Here is a 12,758-nt window from a genome sequence, read left to right on the forward strand (position 1 = left end):
AATTAAGCACAGAGCTTTCTAGTTTTTGATAATTTGTTAATATTAATAAAATTTAATTAATAAAAAGAGTCATATGAATGAATAAAGTTATGTTTGACTGATAGTTTTCTGCAGGCAGCTTAACAGTGTCCTTTATGCTTTGGTAAATCTTTATAACATAAAACTCGTTAAAAAAAATCTAAAATATGAGATAAAGTCAAAGTTGACATACTAAGTCATATTTATGAGATAAAAAAGTGGAAATGATGACGTGCTAAATAATAATTCTTAATGTCATGACAGTCGAAATTTTGAGATCAAGTCGAATATATTAAAAAAATCATAATTTTGAGATAAAAGTCGAAATTATACATTTCTATGGTATAATTATGACTTGTATGCCATAATTTCGACTTTAACTCATAATTATTACTTAGAATGTCATAGTTTCGACGGTGTCTCAAAATTTCGTTTTTTATGATGTCATAGTTATTTACAAAATTGTGATTTACAAAATCATTATTGTTTTCTTACTTTGCTTCCATATTGCTTCCATATAGCGGATATTTAAGCAGAATATCCCGTGTGTTATTTAGCACGAGGGTTCGTTCGGCGGTCAGTCAGAGCTTTTCGCTCAGGCAGATCCTCAGACAGCCTCCTCAGGGGTCCTTCAGTCACCCGGAAGAAGCGCCAGTGTTTACAGTCGAGCGGCAGAAACACGTGTGTGTGATGATCAACACAGCTTGCAGTCACTGCTCTTGACTCTCTGTCTGTCTGCAGCGATAAACACATCATCTGTGAAATAAACATCATGAGAGTTGTTGCGTTGGTCAGGTAACGTTAACACGACGCAGCGTTTACCGTGATTACAACGAGACGTGAATATGATGGTGTAAATCTGTGTGTGTGTTGCAGTGGCGGTAAAGACAGCTGTTATAACATGATGCAGTGTGTGTCTGCTGGTCACACTATAGTGGCCCTCGCCAACCTCAGGCCTCCTGCACACGGTAAGATCACAATGATGACTTTCCCCCATAATATCTCCCCAGACACAGCTGCTCAGTTACAGTTACAGTTTTTACATTAGGATATAAGGATCATGTGACACTGAAGACTGGAGTAATGATGCTGAAAATTCAGCTTTGATCGCAGGAATAAATGACACTTTACTATATATTCACATAGAAAACAGCTGATTTACATTGGAATAATATTTCACTGTTTTTACTGTATTTTTGATCAAATAAACACAGTCTTGGTGAGCAGAAGAGACTCTTTCAGAAGCATTACAAATCTTACCAACCCCAAATTTTGATCGTTCATACCTATGTGTTGATATGTGTGTGTTGTTGGTCAGCGGTGTCAGATGAGCTGGACAGTTTCATGTATCAGACGGTGGGTCACCAGGCCGTGGATCTGCTGGCGGAGGCCATGGATCTGCCCCTGTACAGGCACACTATCAAGGGCTCGAGTCTGCACACCGGCAGAGAGTACAGCCAGACTGAGGGAGACGAGGTGGAGGATCTCTATCAGCTGCTCAAACTCGTCCAGGTAACACACCTCAGCTTCTGCACCAGTGCTGTTGAGTTTCAGGGCTGAGAAAGAGTAGCATTGCTACATTACAGAGAAATACTAATGAGCATTACAAATATAAACTAGCACATATAAAGCTTGCTGAAGCGCACCGGCACAAATAATGATTATGAATGTGTCAGAAAGGAGACTGTCTCAACATTAATAGTTTATTAATAAACAGTGTTTTCTGAGTCAGTGTCAGATGCAGTGATGAAGTTGCGACGCTATCATACAAAGAGAGGGAAATAGATGTTAAAGCATGTCATGTAGTAAAGCTCGGTACTCCTTTAGGGCTGTATTATGATAATCAATGAATCTATCCTTGATTAATCGGATGAACAATCTAAACATTTAACCACAGAACTTCTGATTGCTTACCATTGTGAAGCAGAAGTTATAATATAGTTGGCAGTAGAGATGCACGATTGATCGTTAAAAGATCGCAATCTCGATTCAAACACCCACACGATCTTATTCCTAAATGACAACCGTTCTCCTATAATGTCGATTAAACCTTTGACAAGTGCGATCGCAGCGAACATTCAGATCTGCGTTCTGATCCAGAGAGAGCCGTTGTTATTCATGTTTAGATATGAAACCGCTTCACAAACAGTCTTTTCAACCACACAGTTTCATTATTTCTGTTACAATAATTCAGATTATCACAGAAGAACTGGGATAAAAGTTTATAGTTCAGATATAAACACTGATGTCTGCAGTAGCGAACAAAATAGAGCAAATCACCTTTTGAAAGTAACTTGACGCTTCAAATAACGATACACCAGTAGGTGGCGACAAGTGACTTAAAACATTTATTTGTCATTAAATCATTCATTTATGAGATTCGTTCAAAAACGCTGATTCATCCAGTAATGAAGCAAGTGAAGTCTTTATGATTGAGTCAATGAATCATTAATTTAAGAGATTCGTTCAGAAACGCTGATTCATCCAGTAATGAAGCAAGTGAAGTCTATATGATTGAGTGAATGAATCATTAATTTAAGAGATTCGTTCAGAAACGCTGATTCATCCAGTAATGAAACAAGTGAAGTCTTAATGATTGAGTCAATGAATCATTAATTTAAGAGAATCGTTCAGAAACGCTGATTCATCCAGTAATGAAGCAAGTGAAGTCTTTATGATTGAGTCAATGAATCATTAATTTAAGAGATTCGTTCAGAAACGCTGATTCATCCAGTAATGAAGCAAGTGAAGTCTATATGATTGAGTCAATGAATCATTAATTTAAGAGATTCGTTCAGAAACGCTGATTCATCCAGTAATGAAGCAAGTGAAGTCTTTATGATTTAGTCAATGAATCATTAATTTAAGAGATTCGTTCAGAAACGCTGATTCATCCAGTAATGAAGCAAGTGAAGTCTTAATGATTGAGTCAATGAATCATTAATTTAAGAGATTCGTTCAGAAACGCTGATTCATCCAGTAATGAAGCAAGTGAAGTCTATATGATTGAGTCAATGAATCATTAATTTAAGAGATTCGTTCAGAAACGCTGATTCATCCAGTAATGAAGCAAGTGAAGTCTTAATGATTGAGTCAATGAATCATTAATTTAAGAGATTCGTTCAGAAACGCTGATTCATCCAGTAATGAAGCAAGTGAAGTCTTAATGATTGAGTCAATGAATCATTAATTCAAGAGATTCGTTCAGAAACGCTGATTCATCCAGTAATGAAACAAGTATTTATGAGTGAGTCATTGAAGCATTGAGTCATTGAATCATTCATTTAACCATTTTTTTTTTTTAAGTAATTCATTCCATTTAATTACACATTTTAAATAGACTGCAGCAATGAACGTTTTGTCAGAACTTCTAGTAAATAATGTTTTAATTAGCTGTCTGTTCAGAATCTTGATCGTGATTCTCAATTTAGCCAGAATCAAGCAGCTCTACTGTGCGCGATCACGTCAAGGATCCGCCAGATTTCTGTGTGCATCGTCAACAGTGGTTAAGAAAAGTGCTACGGCGAAGGTGAATTTAAAGGAAACAGTATTTGCTGGACTGGTAGCTATAGTTACAGTGTTGTGAAATGTGAGCGTTCAGCTGAAGGAGGTTTTGCTGCACACTTGATGTCCTAATAATTGATGTGTTGTGATTGATGAGTGCGTTGTGTCTGTCAGCTGATGTGATGTGTTTGCTCGCATCACTTCCTGAATCTGAGGAGAAATGAGAGAGTTTGAGGCCCGACAGACGCGTCTCCCCTTATTTTCACACAAGACTGGCATCAGATTTTAAGGGCTTGTTGTTTTGGGCTGGAGGAGGTCAGATGTGTGTGTGCGGATCTGAAGTTAACCATTCAGCCTCCGATCTCCGACTCCTTCAGCTCTGTGATCCAAACAACACGCTTCTAAAGCTCTCAGATAATGAGGAATTACACCGTGGACTTCAGCAACCACAGCCATCCAATCAGTCCCCACGGACACAATCAAGCCCCGCCCACATTTGAGCCGTTTCACTCGATATACGCCACAATAGAGGACAGAGAATCAAAGACGAGCGCAACTTCCCTTCAATGATGACTTTCATAGAGGCTTCCAGTTAAAGACATTTCATTTCAGCAAAGTTTAATGTTTGCAGTTAACTCTTGTGAACTCCGCTTAATAATACAAATAAAATAATTGTTTGAGGATGAACAAAGAACCAAACAAATGCAACAAAAAGTAAAAATTATTCATTCATATTCATATTAAAAATGAAATCTTGTTAAATGTGGTGTAAAAGATATGCGTATGATTATTCTGATTATTCTTTAAGGTTATTTCTATGATGAATCCTTTCAAACATTATTCTTGTATTGATCCATTTACGCTTTTTCGTCTATTGCATGGTTTAAAATCATAAACTCATAGTTCCACTCGTCTTCAGATGTTCTGTTCAGACCAGACGTTTACTTCCACTCGGACACATGTCCGTCTGCTTCTGGCTAGACCTGCTGTGTGTTTTCCCGTGGGATCTTGTCTGATATGTGCGGTGCTCTCACCTGGAGTTCAGGTACAGCTGTGTCTGCATGAGGTCTAGACGCCAGGAAACACTGGTTTGGCCGTTTCTGTGTATAATGCCATGGCTATTACAACTAGGGCTGTGTGATATTGACAAAACACGATATCTTGATATTTTCTGGGATTTTCTCTATAACGATAATTAGAAGATATTTGGTTTTGTGCTGCCGTGGACCGAGAATATAAAACAAGAATATTTTTGATATTCTTCATATTCTGTGTGTTGGTCAGTTCACAGCACTGACAGAAATATCTTTTCCAATACGTTTAAATAGATTTTTTACCTTTATAAAGTCGTTTTTTAAACTTAATTAAATGTATGCATCATCTTTTGTGTTAAATTCTTACATTTAATCAATAAATTCAGTTAGAATAATAAGACACAATAGGGCTGTTACCATCAAATGAAGTCAGTATCATCGTTGATGTTTGCAGTGCCGAGGAAACAGAATCTGGATCTGAAGTTTAGATGCGTTCACACACACTGTTGAATGCAGATCAGAGGGACATCATTGTGTTTAACACATGCAGAAATAATGCTCTGATGGTTTAAACATAAAACATTGAATCTTGATATAGTGAAATTATTAAAAATAATAAAAGATACTTTAAATGTGAGATCCAGTCAGTGAGTCACTGTTAATGAGCGAATCATTGAGATTCAAACGATTCATTCAAACGGCTGATTCATTCAGGAACGAAGCTTGTGACTTCTTAATGAGTGAGTCATTGAATCATTCACTCAAGCGATTCGTTCATTCACGGCCGTGTGTCAGAACGGTCCTGTGGTTGTGTTTGGAACTATTTTCGTTAGCAATACTGTGTCTAAAATGTGAGTCAATTAATATTAACTTCTTGTTTATTGAACTGTTGCTAAAAACAATTATCACATTTGTAATCATGCTGATATCTGGAGAAAAAATGCCACTCTTCATATGATGTTCAATGAGATAAAATAAAAGGCATACAGAGGTATTTCTGCCCCTTGTCTTGAACATTGAGGGCATTATAAAGGCTTTTTAATAACTACATCATGCAGTGAAAACGTGCGCTCTCTGTGACCATGAAATCAAAATGGAAATTTTTCATGATTTTATGGAATATTGTAGGATTTATTGTAAATGATTTATCGGTGCACATCATTATTGTGTTAATAATCTTGAGTCAGAATAAGTTCCTCTTGCAGCATCTCTTCTCTTCTCAGATGACGAGGGCGGGGCTATAACCTGTCACTCACATGAGATCAGCCAATAGCAAACCACAACTAGCCAATCAACTCCCCACAGACACAATCAAGCCCCGCCCACATCTGTTCTTGTTCCAGAAGCGTTTCACTCGATATACGGGACAATAGAGAAGAAAAGACCAGCGCAACTTCACTTTCATGCTGACTTTAATGTTTATTAACAAAGAGGCTCTTTATATACACTACCGTTCAAAAGTTTGATTTTTCTTTAAATAAATTAATACTTTTATTCATCAAGGACGCATTAAACTGATCAAAAGTGACAGTAAAGACAATTATAAAGTCACAAAAGATTATATTTCAAATAAATGTTGTTCTTTTGAACTTTCTATTCATCAAAGAATCCTGAAAAATAACGTTTCATAGTTTCCACAAAAATATGAAGCTGTTTTCAACACTGATAATAATCATAAATGTCTCTTGATCATCAAATCCTCATATTAGAGTGATTTCTGAAGGATCATGTGACACTGAAGACTGGAGTAATGATGCTGAAAATCAGCTTTGATCACAGGAATAAATTACACTTTACTGTATATTCACAATATTATAATTATAATAATATTTTACTGTTTTTACTGTATTTTTATCAAAGTAATGCCGAGCAGAAGAGACTCTTTCACAAGCAATCTTAGGAAACACAGAATTGTGCTGAAACAGCATCTTTGGACATTTATAACTGTAAAACAGTATTAATGTTTATATTTCAGTTTTACATCATTTCTCACACTATTTCTATTGTTTTATTATTGTCATATGATCAACATTATGCCACGAATGCTGTCGATACAGATATTCTCCTGCACAAGTTTCTAGCATTATTTCATCATCAGAACATCGAGAATTATACAAAAATTAAACATTCATTTTGATGATGACAAAATTAGCCAAATAAAAAAAAGTTTCTTTGTACGTCCAAATTATTTGAAGAAATCAAAAAGACTTTATTTGAGGCTTGTGTGTGATTCGGCCTGACATATGAGCTGTTAAACTGCTGGTACAGGAGCGAGAGTGTGTGTGTTCTGCTCCAGGAGTGTGTGTTCTGCTCCAGGAGTGTGTGTTCTGCTCCAGGAGTGTGTGTTCTGCTCCAGGAGTGTGTGTTCTGTTCCAGGAGTGTGTGTTCTGTTCCAGGAGTGTGTGTGTGCTGCTCCAGGAGTGTGTGTGTTCTGCTCCAGGAGTGTGTGTTCTGCTCCAGGAGTGTGTGTTCTGCTCCAGGAGTGTGTGTTCTGCTCCAGGAGTGTGTGTTCTGTTCCAGGAGTGTGTGTTCTGTTCCAGGAGTGTGTGTGTGCTGCTCCAGGAGTGTGTGTGTTCTGCTCCAGGAGTGTGTGTGTTCTGTTCCAGGAGTGTGTGTGTTCTGTTCCAGGAGTGTGTGTGTTCTGTTCCAGGAGTGTGTGTGTTCTGGTCCAGGAGTGTGTGTGTTCTGGTCCAGGAGTGTGTGTGTTCTGTTCCAGGAGTGTGTGTGTTCTGTTCCAGGAGTGTGTGTGTTCTGTTCCAGGAGTGTGTGTGTTCTGGTCCAGGAGTGTGTGTGTTCTGTTCCAGGAGTGTGTGTTCTGGTCCAGGAGTGTGTGTGTTCTGTTCCAGGAGTGTGTGTGTTCTGCTCCAGGAGTGTGTGTGTTCTGTTCCAGGAGTGTGTGTGTTCTGCTCCAGGAGTGTGTGTTCTGTTCCAGGAGTGTGTGTTCTGCTCCAGAAGTGTGTGTTCTGTTCCAGGAGTGTGTGTTCTGTTCCAGGAGTGTGTGTTCTGCTCCAGGAGTGTGTGTTCTGCTCCAGGAGTGTGTGTTCTGTTCCAGGAGTGTGTGTTCTGCTCCAGGAGTGTGTGTTCTGCTCCAGGAGTGTGTGTTCTGCTCCAGAAGTGTGTGTTCTGGTCCAGGAGTGTGTGTTCTGCTCCAGAAGTGTGTGTTCTGTTCCAGGAGTGTGTGTTCTGTTCCAGGAGTGTGTGTTCTGCTCCAGAAGTGTGTGTTCTGTTCCAGGAGTGTGATGTTTTAAAAGATTCATCCAGCACTTTGACTTAATTAGATGTTATCTTTTGAGCAAATGACAATTGAACATAAAGGAATGGCTGTGTTTTAGGTGTGCCGTTCAGTGTGTGTGTGTGTGTGTGTGTGTGTGTGTGTGTGTGTGTGTGTGTGTGTGTGTGTGTGTGATGGTGCAATAGTGCCATCTATAGTTGAACACGTGTAATTTCTCCTCTGAACGAGGCCCTTCAGAAACCAGAAGAGCATGAGGTTTTCTTCTGCATTATCATCAATAGAAAGGCGTTTATACATCTCTTCACACACTATGATATATAATGATATGTAATGATATGTAATGATATGGAATTGTCTCAGTTTTTCGTGTGTGTCACATTTGAGATGAGAATCATGATTGGAGACTTGATGTTCATCATGTCATGTGTGACCCTGGATCACGTCACCAGTCTCGAGTCGCACGGGTTTATCTGAGGCAATAGCCAACAATACACTGTATGAGTCAAAATTATAGATTTTTCTTTTATGCCAATATTTATATGATATTAAGTAAAGATCATGTTCCATGAAGATATTTAGTAAATTTCCTACTGTAAAGATATAAAACATGTATTTCTGAGTGAATGCAGCACAATCGCCAACATTAATGAACAACTTTAAAGGAGATTTTCTCAATGTTTTGATTTTTCTGCTCCCTCAGATTCCAGATGTTCAATAGTTGTGTCTCGGACAAATATTGTAATATCCTAACAAACCACACATCAATGGGAAGCTTATTTATTCAGCTTTCAGATGCTGTATACATCTCAATTTCACAAAATTGACCCATGTGACACATATAGTCACACAGACTCCACATCAGTGTGTGTGTGGCTCCTTCATCATATTACACTCGTGTGTGTTTTCAGCACATGGTTTCAAAACAGCGGCACATAAAATCATAATGATAATGTTTATAATATCTTCATGCCTTATGTCTCATTTAGCGGATTAAAGCTGGACGATGATATAGTTAGATACGAGTAATCAAGCAGTTTAGATTTACACTGTTTAAATAGCTTTATGTGAGTGAAGTGTGTGTATTCTCTTTTTCTTCTTAAAGTCTTTTTGTTCACATTCTCCAAGTTTCTCTTATAGTCTTTAATAGTATCTCAGTGTGTTTCAGTGTGTTTGGCAAGAATGATCCCACTTTATATTAAAGTGCGCCTGTAGTCAATAATTTTATCCCATAAACTCATCTTTAATCTCCAAAATGACATATTTTAACGTTTTTCCTTGAAAAAAAAAAATGTCTTCATGCCTTAAAATATCTTGAATGTAACTCGACACCCTTGCCTCATTTAGTATGCGCGGTTCTATGAATATGCAAATGAGCCCTGCCTCCACTCACTCACTCAGCTCAGAGATCCACTGGTTGACGATCACACGTTGATCTGATTGGTTACAAGGTAGTTTGTGACGTCAGAAACACCAGCGATTTCAAAGCGTGTTTTTGAGACTGTCTTTGGTTCACTGCAGTTTTAAGGAGGAAATACTCAGCAATGGAGTCGACTTATGAATTTACACATGCTTTGTCTTAAAGCACATTAAAAACACCACATAGACACATAAACTACATTAAAAGCTGGATTTTCATGTTAAATATCTAACTGCTATGCACTAACAATTAAATGAATCATTTGATTCAGTGCACTTGTTCTACATTGTACTTGTATTTAAAAATACCTGCATATAATTACAGCTTTAATTAATGTCTGTAATGACTCCTATAATTACACTGTTAACCCTTAAACCTCCCCACACCACCAAACCTGTCTGTCTATTTCTATCTAAATAATAATTTGACAAAATTAAAAAAAAAAAATCAGTCAAACCTGTCATCATCGTGCAGGAGTGCTGCGTGTGTATGAACATCCAGAGCTGTTTTTGCATATTCGTTTTTTTTTTTTTTTTTATCAGAAGTGATTGTTTTTTTTGTGTGTTTGTTTGATTTACAGCAATCCCCAAATATAATTATGATGTGTTTTGAGGACAATAGAATAGATGAAACGTTCACACATCAGAAACACAGCGTGTGCCAGCCGTCCTTCAAGATCTGGGAAGAAACCGTGAAACTTACAGCCAGAAAACAGGAGAATATCGACGGCTCTGCTGTGAGACTGTGTGGAACATCTCGGCGTTCAGCCTCATGCGCACGATAGGATAATATAATCATACTGAAAACTGTTACAGTATTTATCAGTCTTAGTTAATAAACCTAAATCTAAAGTGCAACCAATGCATCGAATCATGAAACTTGTGTCAACACCAGGAGTGTCTCGACTCGACACACATCACGATCCTGAACTCACGAGACCATATTACTGCGATACTCCAACACACATGATAAAAGGTTTACAGAAAATGATGAAATGCTAAATGTGATCCTACATTGTGTGTGTAAATGAACAGGCTTGGACTTGGTGCTGAAACCCAATGAACAGGACAATAGAGACACCAGAATAACAATATTCATGATTCTGAAGATGAAAATACTGAATTATTGTAGATGAATATGCTTGATCTCTGTCACTGACTAGATATATTTAAAATAATGTAGGACACTTTTACTGGGAACATCAGACATCTGGCATTATCAGGACACACTAATATTCCCCCATTGCATTATTATACATTATATTCAACATTATATACAGCAGTTTAATGCAGTTCTGACACTAAAACTCTGAAAAGTAGAATTTTTATTTTGGGTGAATTATACACAATACATATTGTTGCATTTTTGTACTGCGATGTATTGTGCCAGCCCTAGTCGATGCCCAGCCCTGCGCTGAACACACACTCTGGCGAACGGCGGGTGAGACGGCGCTGACGCTGGCGGTAGAGGAGGAGTGGATCGATTGGTCGTTGAGTTTGTGCCGGATGATTATTTTCAGAGGCTCGTGTCATGAGATTCACTGTCAGATGTTCAAACGCTTGCTTCCGCCAGTGCGTGCGAGAGAAACACACACACACACACACACACACTCATCAGAGGCGGAGCTAAAGCTGCTCTTTAAGAGCCTCACGGGCCCTCGATCTGATATCGACATCAGCAGACGGGCCCTTGAGAACCGGCTCCATCGGCCCTCAAACACACACACACAAACACACACACACACACACACACGCTTTTATCCTGCGCTTCTGTGTCCAGGTGGGTTTCTGCAGGACATCGATCGCTCGAGGTGTCAGGAGCGCAGAGAAATCAAACCCGTCTCTGATTACTTCCACATTACTGCTGAAAAAGAACATAAAAAGAAATGGAAACCTTTAAACCTGCTTAATACATAAATGATGACCTCTGGGGTCGTCCCGGGACGCCGGTCGATGCGGCAGCTAATAGAGGAGCGCTTCACCTGTGAACACGCCAGCTCCTTACACAAGAGCTTATTTCATTACTGTCCACATGACATTTACATCCAGCAGGTCCTAAAGTTACAATCAAACGCTTCCCATCCGGAGACTCCTGCGGGATCTGTGCACGCCTCATGTGCTCGACCCCAACTCTCTCTCTCTCTCTCTCTCTCTCTCTCTCTCTCTCTCTCTCTCTCTCTCCCTCTCTCTCCTCTCTCTCTCTCTCTCTCTCTCTCTCTCTCTCCCTCTCCCTCTCCCTCTCCCTCTCTCTCTCTCTCTCCCTCTCTCTCTCTCTCTCCCTCTCTCTCCCCCTCTCTCTCCCTCTCTCTCTCTCTCTCTCTCTCTCTCTCTCTCTCTCTCTCTCTCTCTCTCTCTCTGAAAATTCTGGGCCAAAACTGCAATTTCAGGATGCACTTGGCCGAAACTAAATAATAAATTAATAATCAATAATCAAGCAAACACTCAAACAGCTCAAACTGAGTTTGGGACTAAACATGTAAATTGCACATAAGGCAGTTTTATATCAATGTTTTAATAACAGACTTGTTTCTACTCCAGTTTCATGGTTAAATATGAACATTTGAACGACAATAAACTATAATAACTTGTTTTAATTAAAGATTTATTGAAACATCCATTAAATAATGAAGACATTACTTACAGGTCAAGTAAAAATATGATAAATATGCATATACAAATATATATAATAGTGTATAGTGAGGAAAATAAGTATTTGAACACCCTGCTATTTTGCAAGTTCTCCCACTTGGAAATCATGGAGGGGTCTGAAATTGTCATCGTAGGTGCATGTCCACTGTGAGAGACATAATCTAAAAAAAAAATCCAGAAATCACAATGTATGATTTTTTAACTATTTATTTGTATGATACAGCTGCAAATAAGTATTTGAACACCTGTCTATCAGCTAGAATTCTGACCCTCAAAGACCTGTTAGTCTGCCTTTAAAATGTCCACCTCCACTCCATTTATTATCCTAAATTAGATGCACCTGTTTGAGGTCGTTAGCTGCATAAAGACACCTGTCCACCCCATACAATCAGTAAGAATCCAACTACTAACATGGCCAAGACCAAAGAGCTGTCCAAAGACACTAGAGACAAAATTGTACACCTCCACAAGGCTGGAAAGGGCTACGGGGAAATTGCCAAGCAGCTTGGTGAAAAAAGGTCCACTGTTGGAGCAATCATTAGAAAATGGAAGAAGCTAAACATGACTGTCAATCTCCCTCGGACTGGGGCTCCATGCAAGATCTCACCTCGTGGGGTCTCAATGATCCTAAGAAAGGTGAGAAATCAGCCCAGAACTACACGGGAGGAGCTGGTCAATGACCTGAAAAGAGCTGGGACCACCGTTTCCAAGGTTACTGTTGGTAATACACTAAGACGTCATGGTTTGAAATCATGCATGGCACGGAAGGTTCCCCTGCTTAAACCAGCACATGTCAAGGCCCGTCTTAAGTTTGCCAATGACCATTTGGATGATCCAGAGGAGTCATGGGAGAAAGTCATGTGGTCAGATGAGACCAAAATAGAACTTTTTGGTCATAATTCCAC

General features: G+C 38.9%; 1 protein-coding gene across 2 annotated transcripts in view; it reads left to right on the top strand.

Annotated features, from left to right (window-relative positions):
• Positions 1-539: 539 nt before the first annotated feature.
• dph6 (diphthamine biosynthesis 6) overlaps positions 540-12,758 on the top strand; it is a 100,207-nt gene continuing 87,988 nt past the window's right edge. The window contains exons 1-3 of one of the 2 annotated variants that reach the window (XM_084097317.1): positions 540-813; positions 895-986; positions 1,337-1,530. In XM_084097317.1, the coding sequence (XP_083953443.1) occupies positions 791-813; positions 895-986; positions 1,337-1,530 (309 nt within the window). In that variant the 5' untranslated portion in view covers positions 540-790. The remainder of the gene's footprint in view (positions 814-894; positions 987-1,336; positions 1,531-12,758) is intronic. The other variant, XM_084097318.1, reaches the window with a different exon arrangement.

This window comes from Abramis brama (genome assembly GCF_963993115.1).
Source record: "Abramis brama genome assembly, chromosome: 21".
Lineage (NCBI taxonomy): Eukaryota > Metazoa > Chordata > Actinopteri > Cypriniformes > Leuciscidae > Abramis > Abramis brama.